At 39.5% G+C, this 25365-nt stretch overlaps 1 protein-coding gene across 1 annotated transcript in view; it reads left to right on the top strand.

The window, feature by feature from the left end:
* The window catches only part of ndrg2 (NDRG family member 2), a 33771-nt gene extending 10599 nt beyond the window's left edge, over positions 1–23172 (top strand). The window contains exons 2-16 of the mRNA XM_031304418.2: positions 10794–10876; positions 14421–14462; positions 15908–16013; positions 16131–16251; positions 16887–16949; positions 17224–17284; positions 17719–17805; positions 18071–18127; positions 18308–18411; positions 18506–18544; positions 18636–18687; positions 19340–19387; positions 19486–19521; positions 19990–20041; positions 20190–23172. Of these exons, the coding sequence (XP_031160278.1) occupies positions 10805–10876; positions 14421–14462; positions 15908–16013; positions 16131–16251; positions 16887–16949; positions 17224–17284; positions 17719–17805; positions 18071–18127; positions 18308–18411; positions 18506–18544; positions 18636–18687; positions 19340–19387; positions 19486–19521; positions 19990–20041; positions 20190–20353 (1104 nt within the window). The 5' untranslated portion in view covers positions 10794–10804 and the 3' untranslated portion in view covers positions 20354–23172. The remainder of the gene's footprint in view (positions 1–10793; positions 10877–14420; positions 14463–15907; positions 16014–16130; positions 16252–16886; positions 16950–17223; positions 17285–17718; positions 17806–18070; positions 18128–18307; positions 18412–18505; positions 18545–18635; positions 18688–19339; positions 19388–19485; positions 19522–19989; positions 20042–20189) is intronic.
* Positions 23173–25365: the final 2193 nt, after the last annotated feature.

Genomic DNA, 25365 nt, shown 5'->3' on the forward strand with positions numbered 1-25365 from the left:
ACTTATTTGTTCTTCTGTTCTGTGCATTCAATTTCCTGAAGGTTTGTGATTGTGCTGCACATGGTTGCCATTAAGAAATAATTGACATTACTGAATAGTATTACAGTTTGATTATTGTGTGACTCTTTAATTGTCTTTAAAACATCCAAACATACTGAAAAATGCCCTCTACAAGTTCCTTGTGTCAAAGGTGACGTATTTAGATGGCTTGTGTTGTCAAACCAACAGTCCAAAACTCAAAGATAATGAATTTACGATGACTTAAAACAGAGAAAATGTGCAAATCATCACATTTGAAAAGCTGTAAACACAAAATGTTTGTTGTTTATTGCTTTAAGTTGAACCAAAATTTAAATTGTAAATTGTAAATTGTAAATTGTTTTTGTGTCAGGAAATATATATATATATATATAACTTTGATGATACTGCAGCTATTATGCACAAGTAAATGAACTCGTTTTTGGAAATATTGGTGGACAAAGTGTCTAAACTTCAGGCCTCTAGGTGCTTGCTCCCCATGGCAACGGTTGGCATTGGTCTGAGACGAGCGGTCCTCGGTGCAGTGTTTTTCCCAATTAGCGAATACCGTTAGCAATTTAAATGTACTGCCTCTTCACAACATTCAACATTTGGGAGGAACCATTGTACAGTTGTTTGTTTTCCCCTTGGAAAGCGGAAGCCTAGCTTGCTAACGTTAGCACTAGGGTTGGGCATCGAGAACCGATTCCTACTTGGAATCGTTTCAAAAATTACGATTCCAGTGGAATCGTTTCTTTATTGGAATCGTTTGGAATCGTTTGGAGGATTTGGTTTCAAATCTGATCATGGGTTCCAAATTTAACATGCGCAAGTTTTGGTTTCATTAGCAGCCAGGCGCTTGTTGTGTTGCAGCCATGGAGCACAGTAAGCGGCGCTCTAGTGTGGCTTTATTTTACGTTGAAAAAGCTCTGTAAAAGTGCAACCCACTATTGAATCAAAATAAAACTTTCCTCTTATTTGTGAAATAAGCATGTGACCCGTTTCAACTCCACCTCCAAGAATCGGAATCGAGAATCGATAAGAACCGGAATCGAAAGGAAGAATCGCAATTGGAATCAGAATCGTTAAAATCCAAACGATGCCCAACCTGCCCTGAATGATGAATTATATTATTAGTAAATAATAATGAGTAAAACTCACAATCTAATATACCTGCAGCCGTAAATATAATTAAGGAAGCAATGGGTCACCTGTTCGTTTCGCGAATAACCTTTGTCAAAGAGCCCTCTCATCTTTCAGGACAGACAGAGAGACTGGATGTCTGAGTGGAGTTGAGGTCATGATGGAGGAAATAATAGGCGGCCTGAAAATGAAAAGAAAAACTGAGCTGAGCTGCTGAGTGTAGGCCGACAGAGGATTTGAGGAGACAAGAGGCCAAAGTGATCTGCTGAGAGACAGCGAGAGAAAACAAGCTTTTCTGAGATGCTCTTTCATTTGTGTGCTCTTTTTGGAGAGCCAAGGTGATCCACATATGCCCATCCAATGCCATGGGAAGCAGCACAGGGGATTTAAGGGGGGGCTTGGCTCAGAGAGTAGACAAGAGGAGCTTTGGCTTCTCTCTGGGTCCCCATGGTGGCTGATGTTGAGCCTCCTTTCTCTCTAGGCATTTGTCGCTCATTTTCTCTCTCTCTCTCTCTCTCTCTCTCTCTCTCTCTCTCTCTCTCTCTCTCTCTGACTGCGTTTTGTCCAACAGACGTAGCAACAGACACCCAAAATAAATCTGATGTTCAAATTAATTGCAGGAGAGTGGATGTGCTTAGAAATGTACAGTAGGGTTAGGGTAACCCTGATCCATATATAGAGGTTTACTCCTTGACACAGCGAGCCCAGGTTTGACTCGCCCTTTGCTGCATGTCATTTCCCCCTCTCTCTCCCCTTTCATGTCTTCAGCTGTCCTGTCAAAGTAAAGGCCGAAAATGCCCAAAAAATAATCTTTAAAAAACAGTAGCACTTGTTGATGTGAGCTTAAGCCACTACTCCCTCGGAGACAAAGTGAGGTTTGTTTCTCGTTGGCATATCAAACCACACATTTTAATTTGCCTTCAAACACTTAAGCAAGTTCATACTAAAAAACTTTTACCACCTCCTTTTGAAGCCTGTGGCAGTCACATACAGCATCACCCTGAAACATGAGAGATGCATCCTTATTGATCTCCATGTGGAAATTAGATTATTGCAGCAGTAATGAAATAAGAATTGGAAGCACAGAATCAATATGCAACAATACTGTAAAAGCAATAATATACTGTAGGATATAAACAAATTATGGGATATGTATACATATTAACCTGCAGACACAAAGGGTTGTGCATGTGAACAGAGTATGTGGTACTTGTTGGTTACCGTTAACTATAGGTGCAACAGTGCTTGATCAAACATGCAGTGAAAAGCTGGGCTTCCTGTTACATTTGTTCATTAATTTCCATGTGTATACCATCCACATGTCACATTGCTGAATTGTAAAACAAACAGTTCAGCCTCAGCAGACTGTCAGCATGCAGATATCAGGCAAAGCTGCACATCACTGTGCAGTGGTACCCAGGTGTGACAGCAGTGAAGCTCTGCAGACTAACATGATTTACTTCAGGACAGGGAACAGATTTGGTCCTGAGAGTGTTTATGGCCTCAACGTGTGTGTGTGTGTGTGTGTGTGTGTGTGTGTGTGTGTCTGTGTGTGTGTGTGTGTGTGTGTGTGTGTGTGAGATTGGCATTCCACAGTGTAGTTTCATAATCTTGTTTCTCAATAGATCCACAGGCAGAGGAAGAGCTGAGAACCAGTAAACCACTCCAGAAAGATCCGAAACTTTATCTGCCACAGAGTTTCTTGTCAGCTTGATGTTGCTTCTGCTACGATAGCGTTCTAAGGCCATTGTAGGAAAAAAAATAATGTTACGGACCCGGGAGAGAGGAGTAGTATTCCAGGAAAAAACTCTAAATTCTAATATTAAAGTCTCAAATTTACGGGAAAAAACTTGGATATTCTCTGAGATTAAAGTGGTACATTTGTAATGGGAATGAATTACTTCTCTGCAATGTTCACACTTTGCAAAGTCATCCAGTGGGGCTGATTAGACCCTTTGGCGGGCTGGTTCTGGCCCACGGGCCATATGTTTGACACCCCTGGGTTAAACCTTTCAGCGTTTCAGCCTTCAACCTACATTCTCAATATAGTTCACCTTAATTCTCATTGCCCTACTTTAGCACACTGTTGATGTGTCTGGGTGTGTATGTCTGGGTGTCTGGATGCAAAGCTTTGTAGAGAGAGAGAGAGAGAGAGAGAGAGAGAGAGAGAGAGAGACTGCCAGCAGAACTTTTTGCAAATTTATCCTTTTCACTTGCTTGTTTGGTGAAGTGAAAGAAAGAGGGTTAGACAGAAAGAGGATGGCAGGAATGAGACAAAGACCTGCAGTGAGACAGAGAATGAGCAGCGATGACTGGCAGAAATGGAGAGAGAGAGAGAGAGACCGGAATGAAAAGTCAGCAGCGTGACAAAGGAAGGATGGAGGGAGACAGGGACGAGTGCAGATCTCTGAGAAAGAGATTAAAATAAAAAGGGAGAGATGAAGACGGAGGGAGACAGTTTTTCTGTTTGACAGCAGCTTGTTGTATCAGCTGTACGAACGACTATCTAGTGGTTGATTAAAGAAAAATTCAAGTGTTTTCTGTCTGTGAGAGTTGTTTTACTGTACAAGATTAAAATGAAACAAATGTTTCTCTCTGATGGCAGGAATACAAACTCTGATCATCAAACTTTGCTGGCAACAGAGTCTGCTGGCACAAGTTAAAGATGCTTATTTCTCTTGCAGTGCTGGACTATCTCATATAGAAATAGAAATAGAAATGCATTGCTGTTGGCAGACTTCATCCCCCATAGCAGCAGATTCAGCTTTGAACAGCCTGGCTCTTCTGGAACGTGTATTCTGGTATGTTACATACCAAAGTAGCAGGGAGGGAAAATGATGAAATGTGCTGACAGTTAAAGCGTAACTCTCGCGAAAATGCAAACTAGGGTCTTGTTGTGAATGTACCAGAGTCAAACTTTTGTTTAAAAGCATAATTAGGACGGAAGCGCCACTTTTAAGATTGACCGTATTTTCGTTTTCAGTCAAATGGCCTTTTGAATGGGAGTGCTAGGGGCACTACTATGATAGCATCAAAATCACTATTTTTAAAACCCTAAGAAGGCTCGACACAACATGAAACGTTGCAAGAAGTATCACCAGGGGCTCTACACATGAACTCCAGCATTGATTACATTGTTTGTGTACAGAGTTTACTAAAAAGCCAAGATGGCGGCGAGCGGAAAAACCAACAGCTACAGTGAGTTGTTAAAACCTTTCTTTTTAGTAAACTCTGTGTACACAAACAATGTTCTCAGTGCTGGAGTTCATGTGTAGAGCCCCTGTTGATACTTAGAGCAAAGTTTCATGTTGTGTTGAGCCTTCTTTGTGTTTTAAAAATAGTGATTTTGATGTGAGTAGTGCCCCTAGCAGTCCCATTCAAAAGGCCATTTGACCGAAAACAAAAATACGGTCAATCTTAAAAGTGGCACTTCCGTCCTAATTATACTTTTAAACGAAAGTTTGACTCGGGTACATTCACAAAAAGACCCTATGTTACATTTTGACGAGAGTTCCGCTTTAAACCAGATCACTGGAACTATAGGGGAGGTTGGCAATGTGGATAAAATCTTATATATATATATATATATATATATAGATCACTAAAATCGAGCGGAAGAACCCCACTAAATTTAAAATTATGTGGCCTTTTTGTTAAGATAAGATCCAATAAGGTGGCTTTTTTAAGGTTACCTGGGTCAGGCCTTGTAGGAGCAGAGAATAGCTGCGTAAGGTTTAAATCATTACACAAATATTTTAAAACATCAGATGCATTGGTAAGCCACTCAAGATTCAAATCACCTATTACTACAACTTCTGAGGATCCGTGAGAGGATATCAGACGAGCAAGTTTAATAATGGCATTAGACGCTGCAGAGGGAGGACGATATGCTCCTATAACAAGCAATCTTCCACAATTAACATTTTGTCCCAGAGAAACACTTAAGGCCAAATATTCAAAACACTTCGGAGTAGAAACCGAGCTAACTATAGTAACAGAAAACATTTCTTAATAAAGATGGCCACGTCTCCTCCTTTTTTAGAGGATATGTTATCTTATGTTGCAATATTCATATTTATCGTGATTAGAATACGTTTTCTGGAGGATTGTTCATCACATTGATGCAAAAGTTTTTTTTTCAAGTAGGGGTTGTGCTCCAAGTGGTATCTTCGGTATTTTTGGCATATGGGTAGCAGTTTGGTATGTGCAGGGAGTGTCGTCTGTCTGCAGCTATAGGTTTACATATATTTGCAGTACAGAATGATCTCAGCAGCAGAGCTTCGGTTTAGTTGTGATCTATTTAGAATTTAAATTGTACTTGATAAATATACTGGATGGACAGTAGCTTAAGGATGGTACATAAATAAATGATTTAATTAAGGAAATATTAACTTAGACTAAATGGAATAGTAACTTCAACATCAATTGATTGATCGGCAAATGTTTTGGGATTTTGAAGATGTTTTCTGTTATAGGGTTGTATGGTTGCGTATTGATAAACTTTGATATGGGTTATTTTTGTAATTAAAGATGTAAAGGTATGGACATTTCAAAAATGGTAGGAACCGAAAAGCATTTTTGTCTTCCTCCTACTTCCTTTTGGACAAGATGTATTCATTTAAGAGTATTTATTTATTTATTTATTTATTTAGCTTATTCTTGCTTTTTCTTTTTTCATAGTGAAATACTTTTGTCTTATATTTTACGTTGTGTATGTATGCATGTAACAATTTATTATTATCATTATTACTAATACAAGTTTAGTACCATTTTTTTCCAGGCTATAAGGCACAATTTATACATTTTACTAAAAGGTTTCCTTATTACTGGTCTGTTACTCGTCTATAAAGCTTTAATAAATGAGTCATTAACTATCGAAAACCATTACAATTCATAAACTTTGGTGTAGGGTGCCGTATAGGGTGTACAGTAAACACTGGCTTTCAAAATTCACCTTCACCACATAACCGCACCCTCAACTTTCCACAGTATGTTTATCACTCCGGCTTTTCACTGTAACATCACCAGACCTGCAGCTCGCACTCTTACGTAGCTCAAACCAGCTTTTGATTCCAGAGTTACTGTGTGATGACATTGCATCAAAGGATGAAGAGATGGAGACAACGTGAGAGAAAAAGAGAGAGGGGAAAAAACTGGGGGGGAGGACGAGGATGAATGACAGGATGCATTAAAGAAAACAGATTGTGTGTGTGTTGGAATGAGATGGCCTAACAGCGACTGAAATGCCATTGCTCTGCATGATTATGAATGTGCATAAAACAAGCTTGGATTAATTTAGCTGGAGCAATAATCCGCCGCAGCCTGATATCTGTGGAACCTTTTCGGTACAACAGATGAGCCTAACAACTGTTTTCTGACAGCTTAACTGTGGAAAAAGAGTAGAGGCAAATTAGTGCTTTATTCCTTTTCTCAGCCAGCAACACATTCTTTTCCCTGTTTTTTTCCCAGTCTTCTTCCCTTCTTGCTCTTTATGCAAATCTGCTTTTTTTTTTCTCCATCTCTCTGTTTCTCTCACCATGGTGACAGACGATGCCTCCTGTGCAGTTTAGCAGTTATTACACGCTCTAAAACACACAGACTCAGAGAGAGGCGGAGGTAGAGATAAATAAAGATGGATGATGGAGCAAGTTAGGCCGATTAAAATGTGGCAGCATCAGAAAATTCTGCAGAGGAGAGTGTGTATGTAAGGGAGAGAGAGCAGATTAAGTATAATGGGCGAGATTTGTATCGATGCTGTGACTGCCTTTTTCTACCACCTTGTCTGTTGGCAGGCTTTGGCAGCACATAATATAACTGCTCATATCAATGACCACACTGTGATGTTACATCGAACTTCAGTTGGGTTTATGTCTATAATACTGAATAAATTATCCTAAAGTGCTCTCACAACGCTTTGTTAAAGTCTATACAGTTGAGTTAACTAATAAGAGTATTAGCAAAGTATATAGTTTTCCGTTTTCATGCAATAACTCAAGCTCTACTTTTTATGAAACATATTCTATGCATTAAGTATGACAAAAAAAACAACTCAAGGTCCACTTTCAAATTTTTTCCACTTTCAACCATCTCATCTCATGGACTTCATCTGTGGATGGAGTTTCCTCAGTTGTCATGGAGATGGAACTTCGGTCAACGTTTTATACATATTCTGTATTTTGTTTCTGTTGTTTAAGGCTGCTCTAATTCATATTTTTATATTAACAATAGAAGGAATTACTACATAATGTGAAAGATGTTGCTTATAGCGACTAACCCACAGATAACTATCACCGACTCGGCAGTTCTGCTCAACATGTTAGCGTCTTTAAGCTAATTGTTTAGGTTCACTCTCATGGCTCTCATCAGCGTTGTTTCCAGCTGCAGAAGGCTAAACCACTGTACTAACTGTCCAGCATCAGATGGTAGATAGACAAAGTTAGCAACTAGCTACAAAACATAAGGGAGCATTGACAGATATTTCTATCAGGAGTTGTGGGAACCAAAACAAGCTTATAGGAGGATATATATTGGACTTATGTTCGTAGGGTGGCTAGACACAAGACTCCAAATGAATGCTAACTGTTTTCTAAGAAGTTTGCGATAACAACTCTTGCTTTTTTCTGACATTTTCAAGACACAACACTGAATTTTTTATTTGTTTATTGTTTGAATAATATTAGTGTGTTTTTATTAAAAAAAAAAAAATCATTATAATTTTCTTATTAAAAGCTGAGAGTCCCTTTTTAAAAGCATTTCATTGTGTGGATTCCTAGTGAATCACATGCTTTACACAGAAACGCTACAGAGATCCTGTTGCAGCATAACTTCCCCCTCCAAACATCCAAATGGTGTCATACCAGGCACCTATTAATATACACAGAGGAGCGTGTAAACCAATTTACTCTGCAGCCATGTCAGGACATAACAGAGACCTATAAAAATAGTGGGGGATGGGCTGTGTGGAACAGCAATCTACAGTATCAGAGAGAGAATGAATGGCCCGGTTCAAGGCTGCGTGTCAGCAAGCAGCTGCCCGGCCCACTGAAGTGTCTGAGTAAGATACTGAAGTCCTACCAGCTCCAGATGTGCTATTGTTGCTTCTGAGCTTGACAACCGGTGGGAAAGCAAAAAATGTTTCTGATTGTTTGGAGACAATTTAAAGGGTAACTACCGTTTTTTTCAACCTTGGCCCTATTTTCCTAGTTTTTTGTGTCTAAGACTGATGGGAACAACAATCGTTGACATTGGTCCAGTATTAAGCAAGCAAACAACCTTTCTGTTAAAGAGTAAGATCCTTTTTTAAACATAAAAACATCTGTGGAATTGCGTTCGCTAAACCCACCAGACTCCATGTAAATAAACAGTAATTTTAGCATCGTAAAATACACTTCATTCAAAGTCGACAGAAACAAAATAAAACTATGAAAAGCTGTTTTGGGTAGTCTTTCCACTTTTCCAACCATCGCATCTCTAGTTTTGGTTGAAATAAACACAGTTTACCGATTTACATGTGAAAATATGTTGGCTCTATACACGCTAAAAGTATTGCTTTTTTAAATGGAGTCTGGTGGGTTTAGCGCTAGCGACTTTAGAGCCGTTTCTGGTTAAACAGAAAGGTCTCAAATAGGTTTTAAAGGTCTATCTCTGTAGGAATCCTTTCCATAATGTTGTCAGACACTTAGAATATTAATCTGAGCCTGTCAGCAACAAAATGAGCACTTTTGTGAAGGTAAATACAAGCTAGACAATTGCCCTATTGACTTACATTGTAGCTTGTTTCACCGCTGCCGACTGCAGCGTTCTCGCTTAATACTGGACCGATGTCAAAGATTATTGTTCCCATCAGTCACTTAGACACAAAAACATAGGAAAAAACAGGTTGAAAAAAACGGTAGTTACCCTTTAATGTGCTGTTTATTAAGGCTTATCTACCTAACTTACATTTGCATACATTATATAGCAAGCAATATCAGGGGGTGTCAGTCAGACTTAAAAGATTTAGTATTTGTCTTTTTCTTTTTTTTCCAATTCTGAAGTGTCAAACTTTGCTTTGTCGAAGTATTTTAGAGGTTGATATAGTTCCCAGGACTGCAACTAAAGATTATTTTCATTTGGTCTATAAAATGTCAGATGTTTCCTGAGACAAGAACATGTATTCAGTTTATTAATACAAAGACTATTAAGACAAAAAGCAAACAAACCAGAAATTATTGACACATGTAAAAGTTGGAATCACTTTATTTTAGGCATTTGTGTGCGTAGTGGGGGTTGCTTTGGTGACTAATCGTTTCTGTTTGAGACCCAGATAGACACAGGCCCGCCGGGGCAGCAGTTAATTTCTGATAAGAGCACACATGCACGTAAACACCACACACACACCAACTTGCCTGATGTAATGCCAAGTCTGCAGATAGAAAACAGTCAACGGTTTATGAGAGCATGACTCTCAAGTGATGTCAGAAGGTCCCATATTTCAGCTTTAAATGTCAAATGGACACAATAACAACCTCTTGCTCACTTACATTTAATATTCCCTTATAGCATTAGAGGAATTCTGAAATTACACAACAAATTAGTGGTTATCTATCTTACAGTTAGCTAAGCTTACATTTCATCTATCCATTTGTGTCTAATGTAATTGCAGGGGGAGAATCTGTGAATTGATAAATGTCAGTCTGACTCCAAATACTGCAATGACAAATACATAATACAGTTGGTGTGAAGTTACACTAATAGTTTGGCCACCGTGGCCATAGCCGTCATTCATTAATACTGCAGCAGAAGCAATCGAGACAGAGCTGCACTTGTAAACATGTAAAGAGCTGCATGTCTTCAGTTGTTATTTATAAAACGTCAGTTTGATATCCCAGACCTGTGGACAGATCAATTGTGGAAATGTCAATGAAATGAACTTAAGTCTACCTCTGTCAACAACTACCTTTTGTGATGCCCTCGGGCGCAGCATTTAAATTGGAGCTGCTCCAGTGCACTCATTGTGGCTGTAAAGGTGTGAAAATAAGGGACATGCTCGACTAACCTTCCTTAGATAAAAGTAATGCAATACAAAGTGTTTTTTCCTTCACTTCGTCCTTATCAGCCACTTGTTTGTCAGTCAGTTCTCCCTTCAGGTGGTTCTCATTTGTCACATCCACGTCTCTTTTCTGTCACGTTTCATCACCCACCTTCATCTCTTTATGCTTTTATTTCTCTTTCCGCATGTCATCACACCTGTCTTTACCCATCCCAAAATGTGTCCATGCTGATCCATCCCTCCTCTTCTATTCTAGCTCTTTCTTTTTTGTCCCACAATTCTTTTCTGCTCATCTCTTCCGGCACTAATTACTAATTAACTTCCGTAAGGTCCCACAGCACAAGCAAAGTCCCAGAGGGAAAAGTACGGTATTTAATCACTTTGTGTGTGTGTGTGTGTGCGTGTGTGTGTGTGTGTGTGTGTGTGTGTGTGTGTGTGTGTGTGTGTGTGTGTGTGTGTGTGTGTGTGTGCATGTGTACCAACCTGTTCCCATATCGCGGAGTGAGGGGTTAATGTGAGTAGGAATAAGATGTATTCATTGTCACGGGGCAGTGAACAGAAGCTACATATTTTCATGCTCTGGTCTCTTTTACCTGTACAGGAGGTGACACCATGACCACAGAAATGCAGGAGATCGCCATCACGGAGGAGAAGCCTTTACTCACCGGTCAGGCTGAGGCCAAGGTCAGAGATGATGTCTCACACGCATACATACAAAAATATGTGCACACATGGACATATTTTACACACAGGCTGCATGCAAAAACTACGAAAGCGTATTACATTCACCATAGAAAAAAAAATGTAGACACCTTAACTAATTACGAGATCCTGATCTCGTAATTTTGAGAAAAGATCTCGTAATTGTGAGATAATTTTAAACACCTGGAAGGAGGCATATCTAGCTAGTTGTCAGTAGGCCACGGCTCAGTGATCAACTGTTGGCTACCACTGAGAGGTAACATTAAATTCAGCTGGGTTAAGTTAGCGTGATACGTCTTATGTAACTTTATAGATAGTATTAGTTAATGGACATATCTGTTGAACAGATCAGTATGGGCTTTCCCCCGGAACAACCGCAAAGTCCTGAGGTGCCTGTGCAAAGTCGACAAACTGATAAAAATCCCATCTATAGTACTTAAAGACATTAGCATCTCCCAATGTCTCAAATCCAAACCAAAATAAAAACTAAACTAAACTCAACAGGTGAGACGTGTGTTGTAATGAATCAACTGTAATACCTAGTGTGACCAGCGGAGGGTGTCTAGGTATATGACCATGGTGTATGTTGGTATTAAGGGAGACGAAGAAGAGTAGCTACAAGCTAGGTTTTGGTGATGATGTTGGTTTGTACATTAACGTTTGAGCACACGCTCATTGTGGATTAAAAACCCTGTCTCATCTTTAAAACACAAACAACACATGACGTAGGCCTATTTCCTTCCATGGCATCAGCTAGCCTGAAAGCTTCACAAGAGAGCTGTTTTCTGTTGTGAAAATGCATTACGAGATCTTTTCTTATAATTACGAGATCTTTTCTTATAATTACGAGATCTTTTCTCATAATTACGAGATCTTTTCTCGAAATTACGAGATAAGGTGTCAACATTTTTTTTTCTATGGTGAATGTTATACGCTTCCGTAAAAAACACATATAGTATGGGCTGACTTTAATGTTATCCAGGCATGTAAAAACACACATGAGCAGTCAGTGTGTGCATAATCTGAAACCACAGGGGAGCGTGCATGCGTGCATGCGTGCGTGCGTGCGTGCGTGCGTGCGTGCATGCATGCATGCGTGCGTGCGTCCCAGGAGACAAAAAACAAAGGTCGGTTTGTGTGTGAGTGTGGTACCATTTGTGTCCTTGCTGTGCATGAATGTGAGTTTGAGCTTTTGAGTCTGAGCAAAGCCTACATGTGACAGCATGTGTTTCAAAACATGTGTGCATGACTGTTTGTGTGTTTGTGCACAGCTGCAGCGATGGCTCCGGATTGACGTCAAAGCCCCGAGGGAGCGAGAGCAGCTCCTCTGCTCTGCTGCGCTGATGTTGTTGTGTGGATGCAGCGCTGCAGAGCAGAGCCGTTTGTCTCTTACTGCTGACACCTGGTGGGCAAACGGGGAAATACAGCACTCAAACAAAACAGATTTACAAAGGACATCCAGTTATTAATAGGCTATACTATATTCCTTTAACTCAAAAGTACTATTATGTTGTTGTTGAAAACATTTTGTCTTGGAAGAATATGGTGTATCTGAGGACCAAACAAAAGCACACTTTTAAAAGAAAGAATATCTAACATTTTAGGCTGGTGTTCTGTATTTTCCTTATTGTCAACAAATCTGTTGAAAAGACTAAAAACAGGAAAATGTTAGTCGGTCTCTCATTTTCCAACTTCCCTACCTTTTCTGTTGCACTCAGCCCCAAGCCCACTAGTTCCTGTTGAGAGTGTAAATATTTAATAACTGCTCACAAATATGTAGTTTAATTTTAAGAAAAGGCTCAGTATTCCTAATTCCTAAAATATCTAGGCACTCTAGTTTTGAGCCAGCATTACTCATACAGGAGTAAAAAGTGTTTTTTGTTGAGGAGTATTTTCAGCTGCGGATTAATACCCTTTTTGTTTTCTAGTGAGTATTTAGGATGGTATTTGCTGGAGCTTGTTTAGCAATGAATCTGTGACAGTCATTACTCTCCCTGTAGCATCAGCTACATCATAGTCTCGCTTTGCCAGACCATCCACACGCTGGGGAGCAGAGGAGGGTCGGGCTAGTCCACACAGCATTCCGGGATGGGAGGAAAATGTGCTCTAGGTTTATTGGCATTTCTTTAAACCAATCACAATCGTCATGGGCGGCGCTAAGAGTTGTGCGAGAGAAAACTCAGATTGGACAGATAGTCTAGCTAGCTGTCTGGATTTACCCTGCAGAGATCTGAGGAGCAGTTAACCATAGTCCTCATAAATCCACTGGAGTTTAAAATTCCAACACAAAGAAAGCAGAAGGAAATGGACATCGGCAAAAATACATGCATCCGGCGGAATTTCAAGCGGCACCGGTGTAATCCCGGAAGTGGAATGTCAAGGATATAGACTAGCTACATCATGCCCCATGGGGGTGTGACGGGTGATTCGGAGGAGGAAATGAAGACTGGGAGGTTCTAGGTTATATCCGAACCTCCATCGGTCACTGCGACATCCGCCTCCGCCCTCATGCTAAGCTCTGTGATCAAGAATATGCTTTATATTGATTAAACTAGTGACCTTTATAATGCAGCCATGTGCCTTTTGTCTATTAACCAAACCTCCGGGACGCCCATCAGCACTTGAACTTCTCAGACTGCTAATTTCCTAAGAGCTTGTGATGTTAGTAATTTATTAGCAGGTAAAATGGATCCAAGGTTGCAAATGAACATCCCATTTAAAGCCTCCCACTGACAGACTTCTTCCATATAATCCCTGGTACTCTGCTACCACCTGCTCCAATGAAGAGGTTCTCTACTGCTTTATCGGGAGTGTAATGCCACCCCTCTTCCCTGTGTGGGTGTTAGTTAGGGAGCAAGACCTCATTTAACATTTTTTTTATTTATTTAACCTTTATTTTACCAGGGAAAAATCACATTAAGATTAAAATCTCTTTTACAAGTGAGCCCTGGCCAAGAAGGCAGCACATAAAAATACACTTTAACATACAATAAATAACAGACAGACAGGGATGGACAGCAATAATAAATAAGAAAATAAAAACAGAAAATCACAGGACTATAAACGAACAAAAAGCTGAGAATTTTCTCTCGTATATGCTTTTTGTTTTTATTTACAGTTTACACAATAAAAAGACAAAAATAATTTGATTAGTCAATTAGTCATCATTTTTCAATCAAAAATGCCAAACATTTCATAGTTTCACGTTCATAAATCTAAGGGGTTGCTGCCTGTCATTGTCTGCCGTTATAGTAAACAGATTTTCTTTAAACTGGTTTTGGGCTGTTGGTCGGACAAAACAAGAAATTGAAGACGTTTGCTCGGACTCAATCAAGAAAATAACTGGCAGAATAATCAACAACAATGAAAACAATCGTTTGTTGCATCCATCACCTTTTCCCTCTGCTAGACGAGACAAAAGTGACGTGGCATCTTCAGTGGCATTTAGTAAAGATATATATTAATCACACCTTGATCTAACATTCTTGATTCTAACATTCAGATTTCATTCCTTCATTTCTCACAGGATGCTGAACTGGCTGCTCGGATACTCCTGGACCAAGGACAGGTAAGACTGTTTATTTTCAGATTTCAGATTGCTTGACTGAAGAGGTCATGGGTTGTATGGTATGGAGTACAAACACAATATATAGTAAAATCATAATGGAACAATTGGCCCAGGCAGGAATGAAGAACAACTTGGATTGCTTAAATAGAACATTTTTTACAAAGGAAGTCACACATTTACAAAAAATTTAACTATCTTATCCGACTGTAACAGTTATAATTTAATAGTAAATGAATTAAAAAATAGATCGTTTAAATGATGATTTGGTAAATGTTGTACTTACTTTTCCCTTTTAATAATGCTTATATTCTTACATTTAAACAAAAGTGGTACTCTTCTCCCAGACGGTTGTCATTACAACGACAAAACCTATCCAGTCCCATCCACTTTATATCTATATAAGTGTCCTGTATAAATACTATTTACTAAGGCTGGACTTCATTGTTTGCAATTTTATTTCAAAGGGAACGCACATTTCTGGGCTATCTGAAAATGTCCTGAGTAAGGTAGCAGTAAATTAAGATCTATTTGGGTGAAATTATGATGATGTTTGTAACATACTGGTCATAATTGTTAACAGCGGAAAAGTGGAAGGAGAAGTTTCTATGGATGCTTTAATACTTTTTTTCTCAACTATAAAAACGGGATAATATTTTAATGCATATTAACCACTGTATTCAAGTTGACTCCATCTTTGTTAAAAAGCAAACTTTTCACAGCCACCTTTTGAAGCCTACAGGGAATGTTTATTTGTCTTTATGGCCCTAGTAGAAAAAAACGATCAAATGCACACATCACACAAATCCTAGGGGATTTTAGTTTGATGCAAGCTCATTACAGAAATGTCAATATCACACCGGGCGCGTCTGCGCTGCGTTCCGGAGGGCCCCGCGACTCGAGCAACCGCAGCCATTCAAGTCAACGCTTGATATTCCACTAGCTGCGCCACGGCACGTCCCAGAAGCGTGCGTGACGCAGCTCCGCTAAAGATACGCAACAGGTCTATTTTCACGTGAGCTGCGGGCAGTTTGGACAGCTGGGTAGGAAGGGAAATAGCGAGAGTATCCGGTCAGTTCAAGACACCCCCCAATATCGTACACCTCTCCTCTACAACACCACGGATGACGTGGAAAAACATAATAGACATCACAGATCCTTTTTACACCAGAAAAGAGAAGGCATGGAGTTTAATCACAGGAGTGCTTGGAGTGGAAGGTAGATACTAGTTTAATAAACACATGATTGTTCTGTAAAGGAGTCTACTTGCGAGAGACATTAAAATCTGCGAGTCAGGCAGGCAAGACGCTCACGTCTGAGCCGCTCCCGGTGTGGTATGGCGCGCGGCCGAGGACGGAACAAAACCGGAACGCAGCTGGAACGCAGCAGAGACGTGCCCAGTGAAAAAATTAGGGTTAGAAGGGGTTGTTTTCTCTGGCTCTCTCCAGGAGCACAGTATTGAGACCCCACACGGTGTTCTGCATGTGACCCTCCACGGCACACGGACCACCCGCAGGCCTGCTATCCTCACCTTCCATGATGTGGGTCTGGACAGTGAGTAGCTCTCTCTCTCGTAGCCTTTTTTTGATTTCTCAGCTCTTTGTAAATTCAAAATCTTTCCTTTGGTTTCCTTTTGGGTTTATTGATTCCTTTTTTTTCCCTCTCTGGCAGGTAAGAGCTGCTTCTCCCCTCTGTTCAGGTTCGAGGAGATGCAGGAGATTGTCAAGAACTTCACTCTGATTCATGTCGATGCTCCGGGGCAGGAGGAGGGGGCTGCTGTCTACCCCACAGGGTACGACATTAATTAGTTGTATGTGTATTGACATGCTGGTTTACCCTCATCGTACTGCAGTAACTTTGCTTCATTTTTTCAAGTAAAGTAAGTTTAAGTAAATTTCTTAGAAACAGAAAAAATCTTCTGTGGCAGGCTTAAACCTAATCTCTTCCAAAAATACTTCTCCTACCATCTCTCACATCTCTCATCCTCTGCGGTCTCTAATACACTCTTGTCAGAGGTTTAAAGAAAATCTGTCCTTTTCTCTCTCTTTGCACACTTCTTATTTCTTTTCCCTGCACTTCTCTATCATTTCTCTTCCCTTGCGTGATTATTTCACAGGCTCAGGAGGATTTCGGTTCTTGTATTGTCACGGCATCTCGGCTGTGACCTTTGACTCCTGCTGGTGATTCTAGAAACTGAATCTGATCTCATTTTTAAATCCCTGTGGATAAAAGTGTCAGCCATTGTATGTAAAAGTAAAATCTTTCATCGTCATTTAAGTTGAGTAATTTCCAATAATTACAAAGAGGTTTGGGCAGACAGCCAACGGGCTACCTTACTTTTTGCATTAACAATAAAAAATGAGATGTTTGTGTTTTTAATATTATGACGGTTCGTTAGACTGAGATTGGTTGTGTTTCCTGTTATAGTTACCAGTATCCCTCCATGGACACCATAGCAGAGATGATCCCTGCCGTCCTGCAGTTTTTCAAGTGAGTTAACGGTATTTATTTTGACGTAAGAAGAAGCAGAATGTCATTTGGCTCGCGCGCACAGAAGGTGCATGAATTTTAACTGATTCTTCTTGTTGTGTAAGTCATATTATATACTTACCTCTCCATGCAGCTCCACACACGTTATTGCTGTACCCAAAGCAACCCTGTCTCAGAAACTTTTTTAAATAGCGCTATATGTGCTAAATGTACTGTATGGTGGAATACATATGTAAATATGTTCTGTTGTTAACTAGTTTTGTCCCTCTGTCAGCTTCCGTACTGTAATCGGAGTGGGTGTGGGAGTGGGAGCATACGTCCTCTCCAAGTTCGCAGTGAGTGTCATTTTTTGTTTGTTTTTAGCCTGCGTGTTCTGACAGCAGCTAATAATACTAGCAGTGAGACACGGCAGTAACACTAGCAGTGACTTTTAGATTTGTGAAATGCATTCAAATGGGGCATTAATAAATCAATGACGGAACATTCCAGTCATGAGCAAAAAAACAAACAAATCCTGTCCTGAGCAAAAACCTCCAGTGAATAGAATGCAAAATAATGTGATAATAGTACTTCACTAATGCTAGCATGGGGGACTCACTGCTCCTTTAAGTGTTGTGTATGAATTTTACTACACAGTGTTATTCATGTTAATTTCTGTCTATAATTTTGTCCACAGAAGTCATCCAAAAACATTCTGTCTTGATGATTTTCTTCTCATGATCTCACCATCTGTCTCCCATCTGTTGCTTCCTTTCTCCTATCCTATCAGCTTGCAAACCCAGATTCAGTGGAAGGTCTGGTTCTGGTCAACATCGACCCTAACACTCGAGGATGGATAGACTGGGCTGCACAGAAGGTAGGCCTTTCTTTCTTTCTTTCTTTCTTACTTTCTTTCCTTCTGTCAGGACTGCATTGTCTTGTACACAGAAACATGTGGTATTTTAATCTAGTTAGTCCTTATGCGACTTCTCCATCAATTTAAGTTTAGCGGTGGATATGAAATTATGTGACTGCGTGCATGGCTCGTGCCCCAGAGTAGTATTGATTATGTTATTGTTTATCATATTAAAGTTACTAAATGATGAACGACCCTATTGATTTCTCCTGCTGTCCCTCTCTAGCTCATCTCTGTGACGTCCTCCCTCACAGAGCAGATCCTGTCCCACCTTTTCAGTCAGGTACAAGGACAATCATTTCTTTTTTCTTTTCTTTTAAGTGCAAACATTTTTCATAATTGTATCAAAATACTACATCCTTTCCAAAAAGATCTTTAATTAGTTGCAGAAAATACCTACCTTGTCACTTGTTTCGCATAATTTTGGGTGGCAGTTAGAAAAAGAAGTCTTCTTTTCTTGCAGGAGGAGCTGTCATCAAACACAGAACTTGTGCAGTCTCACAGAGAGCGCATCTCCAAAGCGTCTAATCTGGTCAACATAGAGCTCTTCTGGAAGACTTACAACAGGTAAACACACACACACAGACATCATTACATAAACACAAATATACTCCACATCGAACAACGGCCAACAAAGTCTTGTCTTTTTGTTTCCCTCCAGTCGCAGAGATTTGAACATTGATCGCAACAGCACCTTCAAGTAAATCACCTCTAAACTTTCATCTGTGTGTTTTATTTTGTTGTATAAATCTAAATGCCACCCTTCTAAATTCTATTTCTGTCAACTTCAGGTGTCCAGTAATGTTGGTGGTGGGTGATCAGGCTCCATATGAGGACGCTGCTGTAAGTTTCAGCTGCTCTGTGTTCTGATTTATATCAACACATTAAGAGTTGTTTGCCTAGTACTTTCACACCACCTACCAGGGTTGTCTGATCAGGGTTCAACCCTCTTTTTGGAAATTCAAACCAAGCCAGTCTACATGGCTATCCATATATCCCTGGTCATGACAATTCAGAGATCACGTGGGTCAACCCAGGAGCAATGAATTACAATTACCTTAAAGATTTAGTGCGTAACGTTTTGATATTAATGAACGTCCGTTACATTCAAGCCATTGCCAAATGAGTTGCTACAAAGCTAATTAAGACTATCAGCTCCACACAACTCTCTCTGTATTTCTCAGTATGGCTATGTTCAGAAGATTGTGTCGTCTGGCGACTTTCGTGCGCAGAAATAGATATAAAAGATAATTACCTCTTCTGAAAAGTCCATCATGTTTTTTTAAGCCTCCGTGTCTTCCTTGGCTACTTGCAACTGCGTGAAGGGCTGGGGGTGGGGGGGCTTGGATCATGTGGACGCGTCGACAGTTTTGTTGTCATTACTTAGAATTCCTCATGGGGGAGACAGAAACTACGCACTCTAGCTTTAAGTGCTAGAAATGGGTGAACTATGTACTGTTGAACAGTTTACTGTATTTCCTTCTGCAACCACTAGGTGGACTGCAACAGCAAAATGGACCCAACAACAACCTCATTCCTGAAGGTACAGTAACTGACCTTTAAAGTCTTTAATGTTTCTCTCTTCATTACACTTTATTCTGTCATTCACTCTTACACACTTCTTCTCTCCGTTCTCCAAAGATGGCTGATGCTGGTGGTCTCCCTCAGCTGACCCAGGTAACAACAAACTAACAGCCTCTTATTGATACTTAAAACTGATGTTAAAGCTGTGTTGTTTTTTAAACATACATGTTTAATCAGCCATCACAAGGTGGGCCTTCAACAGAGAAAAAACATGCCATCACTCTAACTTATGCACCATTTTTGCATGAATTATTTTTCGTGCACATGAATTGGTGCATTGAAACAAAGGAAAGAAATACAAGACATGATCTGAAACAGAAGCAGCGCACCAAGAATGAAATCTCAAACTGCTATTGAAGTAATATCGCCAGTTCCCTTATCCCAAAGAAAGAAAACAAACACTCAGAAAGGGTAGGAATCTGGGTTTTGTGGTCCTTTAAATTAAAACTGTTACCCTTGGCTGCCATGTGTTGTCGCCAAATTGCAATATTATTACCTAGTTCAGGTAATAATTAGTGATCGTACTGAATGTAAAACACTTTCTTTTCTTTGTGCCTGCAGCCTGCTAAACTGACTGAGGCTTTCAAGTATTTCATCCAGGGAATGGGCTACAGTAAGATTTGTTACTTCTCTTGTCTTTTCATTGGGTTTGTCAGCAATAAGAAAAATATATATAATGATGCCAGCTTTTAGATGTTGCGTAGTCTTTCCATGGATTTCTAATTAGTAAAGCAAATTTTTGTCTTCATTTCTCTCCACAGTGGCTTCATCTTGCATGACCCGCCTGTCCCGCTCCCGCACCACCTCCCTCTCCTCCTCCTACTCCATGGACGGGTCCCGCTCTCGCTCCCGCACCCTGTCCCAGGGCTCGCAGGGCGGCCAGATGCCACCCAGCCCCTCCCAAACGATGGAGGTGTCTTGCTGAATGAAAAATGATAGCTAGAGAAAGTGAGTGAGAGTGAGAAAGAGATGAGTGCGGAGGCGAAAGAAAGGGAAAGATGAAGCTTGACGATAATCTAGGAACAAGACGAATGGATTACTTATTTGTCACTAAACAACTCCCATCATTCCCCAAAACAGCAGAATAGGACTAGAGATAGGGAGAGGGAGGGAGGGAGAGAAAAATAGTGATTTCATAGGAAAATAGAAACCTTCCTTATTTTGTAACAGCCCTGCTCCTCACATCCCCCTTCCAGCTGAAAAAGAGTGGATTGGGCTGTTCTACAATGAATATAAGACATATAAGCAAGAGATTAATAAAAAAAGGGGGCAGGTGGGGAAAGAATGGCCACCGTTCCTCTCTCCCTCCCCTCTATTGGAGCCTCCGTCAGCCAATAGAGCCCTTTAATTTAGATAAGGAGGCCCTATAGAGACTGCACATCTTGCGTTAACCAATAGTAATAATTCTGAACGCGTTATTGTTGTTGATGCAGATGATTATGTTGTTGATAATGATGTTACAGCTAATGATGATGATGATGTAATAGAAAAAAAAACAGTAACACCTTTTCTCTTTATTACACAATGAGTTTAAAACAACATAGACAAAAAAAAAAAAAACATAGCAGAGATACTTATAACAATGTGTGTCTACTACGTTTTAAGCTAGTTTTTATTGTGTTATTTTAATTTCTTTAATCAGATTTTATTCTCATTTGTAACCTGCCTCAGCAAATGGCTGAAGCTACTGATTGGTTGACCCGTCGAGTGGTAACAGCCAATGAGAGCCATTATAGTGACTAGTTCCTCCTTGATGTTGCCTGGTTCCTTCCATTTGCCCCCGTCTATAAGTTTTGTTTTCCCATTGAATTTGAGGAGGTGGGCAGGAAACGTTTGTTTTTTCTTTCTTTTTTTTGGACTTGGAAGTTGCATGCCTGGTATCAGCCCATGTGGATATTGACTGGATAATATTCTTTTATATTCTGCTAATGAGTTGCGTGGATTTGGGTGTGTGTGCATCTGTGTGTGCTGTTTTGTTTAGCGGAAATGGCGGTCTAAAGTTAAGCATAGGTGAGGGTGTTAGCTTTAGCTAGCTAGCATCCTATCATTAACACTAGTCGCACATTAAATAGTGCTTCCAATATTGCTGGCAGTCTCGCACTGCGTGTCCTAATATCCACGCTTGTGTACTACCCAACAGGGTGCATTACATCACTAAGCATGGTAGTATGGATATTGCATTTCAGTGTTAGGCACTGCCAGAAGGGATCACTGTGTTTATCATCTGGGTTGTAGTCTCTTAGCCTTGCCTGTGCATGGATACCTCCTAACAAACCCAGCTAGCATACTTGAGTTTCTGTGCGATGTGAGGTAAAATGAACACAAGCTCCTCTCTCGCAACAAGCAGCTTTATTAAAGCAACAGGGTCAAGAGAATTGTGTTGTGATTGTTGCGAGGTGTGTGTGTCTGAGGAAGTACATGTGAGGTGTATGAAAGCATGTGTATCCTGAAAGCACAATTCATGCAGCAAAGAAAGCCAGGGTCCTATGGAAAAGTTTAGTAATTTAGTTTTAAGACCATCTACATCCCCTGTGACTTATGACAATGTACCAGCCCCTTCACTGCCAACACATTTTGGGACAGCAAAAAAGAGGCAAAATATTTAGCCTTTTGATAATGGAAAAGTATTAGCCAATATCTGCACCTTAAACAACCAATCTGGATTTGCAGCCAATAAGCATTCTTACTGCCAAAACTAAGAGCCCCAAAATAAATAAAAATAAATAAATTCAACAAAAAGCTTACCACTGCCCTACGACATGTAGCTGTTGGACTGACCGTACTTCAAAAAGGACCCAATCCGATATCCATTTTTAAGCATGCCAGCTGTGTGCCCACATTTTGATGCAGCGTTGCATCTGATTTATTTTTCTTTAATAAGCAGTATCATTTTTATGAGTCAGTTGGAGGTTGCTTGTTTCTTTCACATGATGTAGAGATGGATGATGAAGGCAGTGACAAGAAAGTCAGTGGAGAGCCTCAGATTTGAGCTTTGAACAGACTGCGTAGGCCTATTTGGGAGATATTAATGATGGTTGTGATGACAATAATCTATTTTTAAGTCACTCCCGTCTGGCCCATCACATGCAATTCACATCCATCCTTTTAAACGCTAACAACTGCTGCGTTTAATAAGGCAAACACAAATCTTGATATTAGGATGATTTGTGCTATAGGGTGTTAATGCAAAATGTGACGTCACACCAGGATGCCGTCATGTTTTAGGCACTTTTGTTGCTGTCCAAAGTGCTGACATGTAGAATGTAAATTCTCCTCCCAGACTTCAATGGAAACTCAACAGTTGGGCATGGGAGCATCTACCAAATAAGGGGTAATGCGTGGAGCCCAGAAAATAAAATTGCCAAATAAGGAAAAGGAGTGGTACTTATTGTGGAGAATTGAGCAGGGCTGTGTGATTGTAAATGCTTGTCCATTTTGTCTTTCTTTGTCTCTTAACTTTTACTTTGATCATATTTTTCTTCCCCCTCTATGTTTTGAGATTTCTTTTAAATCTCTGTGAAGTGTTAGCTTACTGTCCCAATGTGCTCACAAGTTAGTTAACAGTGTGATAGTTCTTGTGTAACTTTTATAGCATTAGCGCTGATAAGGGAGAAAATTTAACAATAAAAAAGATTAAAGGTAAAGAGAGTGCAATCAATTTTAATTGTGTGGCTAATTTCTCTGTGTAACATAATGAACATCCTTAAAAAGCAAACTTAAATATTAATAAAAGCTTAAGAGGAATATCCTGTTTCCTATCTTGCTTTCTCAAAAGGGGTTGATGTGAAGAAAACATTGTATGTTGTAAATTGTGTTGCTTTTGTTGCTAATAAAGACATCTAAATTACCACACAGTATTTATATGAAAAGGATTGACACACAATGTTGTCAAGTTAGGGGAACAAAAGCCCTCTTTGTATTAGTTTCAGACAGTTGCAATATAGCTTCTGGTCACTAGTGGCAGCACTGAGCACAGTGCTACTGAGCAGCAGAAGAGCGAGAAAGAAAGTATACACCATCTTGGATGTTTGGTTGTAATCATCATAGACTGTATATAAGAATGGACCAACAGATCCCGTTGCTCTGGATGGAGACCAGTGAAGGCCTTTAGAAGCACTTTTCCGGTGAGCGCTGAGCGTTACTGCGCAGCCTCCAACTGAGAGAAACAACGTAAATGTGACGTGAGCAACGTGTCTGAAAGTTGTAAGTCTTCTGGTAGCTGTGCCAAGAGAAATCTCAATAATTCCCAATCTTGCAGAGAAGGAGAGCGTAGGTATATGTAAGGAGATAACATGGACACAGGCTAATTATTGCTAGCTAAAATGCTAGTTAATATAAGTAATTAAACTTAAACAGCTAATGTAAGTCCAAACTGCCTGCGAGCTTCTCCTGTACTATACGGTAATTCCTCTACCATGCGACAGTAAGTAGCGTGGTTATGACACAATCGTTAGCCTATTTTTACAAAAACGTATACTACGGAGCCATAACGTGAGGTACAAGATATATATATATATATATATGTGTGTGTGTATGTAAAAAAAAAAAAAAAAAATATATATATATATATATATATATATATATATATATATATATATATATATATATTACTCCTGACAGTTTGTGTTTTTCCAACAATTTGCCATTCGTCCACACAGTGAGGACTTCCTTCTTGAAACAGGTGGGTTCATTTGGTAAGCGCAACAAGACCTTCAGGCTAGCCTGTATTATGATTCAACTTTATTTTCATTGCACATGTCACAAATAAATAGCAACGAAATGTAGATGGGGTCTAACCAGAAGTGCTTTAAGCAGTGATACTTAACCTTGTTATGGGCATGGATGCATGAGTAGTACTGTACAAACTGGAATTACATTTAGCTTTTTCCCCCCACTACAACACTATAATAACGGCAAAGAATACAAGATAAATGCTACTGTTTAATCCACAAACTTTCATTTTGCCCCACAGTTTACTCAATTTAACTCAGACAAAAATGTAATTAGCCGTGTTCTTTTTAAAATATCCTGGTGGCTCATAGCATCTTTAAGTCCACCATGCTTTCACAAAGCTTTCTCAAATGAGCTGAACATTTAAACATGTATTGTACACACAAATACACACCGTTTTTTTCCCTTTGGATGAGACCTTTAATTCCACCTGTTTTCAAAAAAACTTTTAAATTTTTGTTTAATCTTGACTGAATCCCTTTTGCCAAACTTATATGTACCTACACCAAACACTTGCAAACCAGTTATTTTACTTGCCTAAAATGAACATTGTGACAAATACTGTATTCTAATGTTAATGCATCTCATAAAATGTTATGATAGTGTGCTAAACAAATGACTGCCATAAGCCTACATGACTGCAGTCTCCAATGCAGGGAAATCTCAGTACCACATTATACCACATTGATTATTATTATTACTACATCTGTAAATATTGTTAGGTCATATGTATTTCAAATGAACAGTCAATAACCACCAGGAGATGATAGCTTGATTTTTATTATATGGAATCAAAATGCCTTTAAATTGGAATACAAATAAAATTGGAATAAAAATATTTATAGCTCTCCAAAAATATAAACTTTAAGTGAATAAAAATGCAACTACTTCAATGATCCTCTTGTTGTCAATCAACAATAACTTTGTAAATACAAATTTAACTCAGTGTTTTTGAGGTGTATGTTTCAAAAGGTAAAATATAACATACAATATCAGTGTGTAACCCTGTAATGTAGTATCAGTATCACAACATTACTTATCATTGTCATTTGAATGAATATAAAGGATCAAGTAAATGCATGACAACAAAACGGAGCAAAAATGCTTTAAAATTTAAAGTAAAATAAAAAATATATTAATATTAAGACTTAACATTGTTGAAATTATACCATGTTACTTGCACTATAACAATGGACAGGGAACCTG

This window comes from Sander lucioperca, chromosome 17 (genome assembly GCF_008315115.2).
Source record: "Sander lucioperca isolate FBNREF2018 chromosome 17, SLUC_FBN_1.2, whole genome shotgun sequence".
In the NCBI taxonomy this organism is placed as follows: Eukaryota; Metazoa; Chordata; class Actinopteri; order Perciformes; family Percidae; genus Sander; species Sander lucioperca.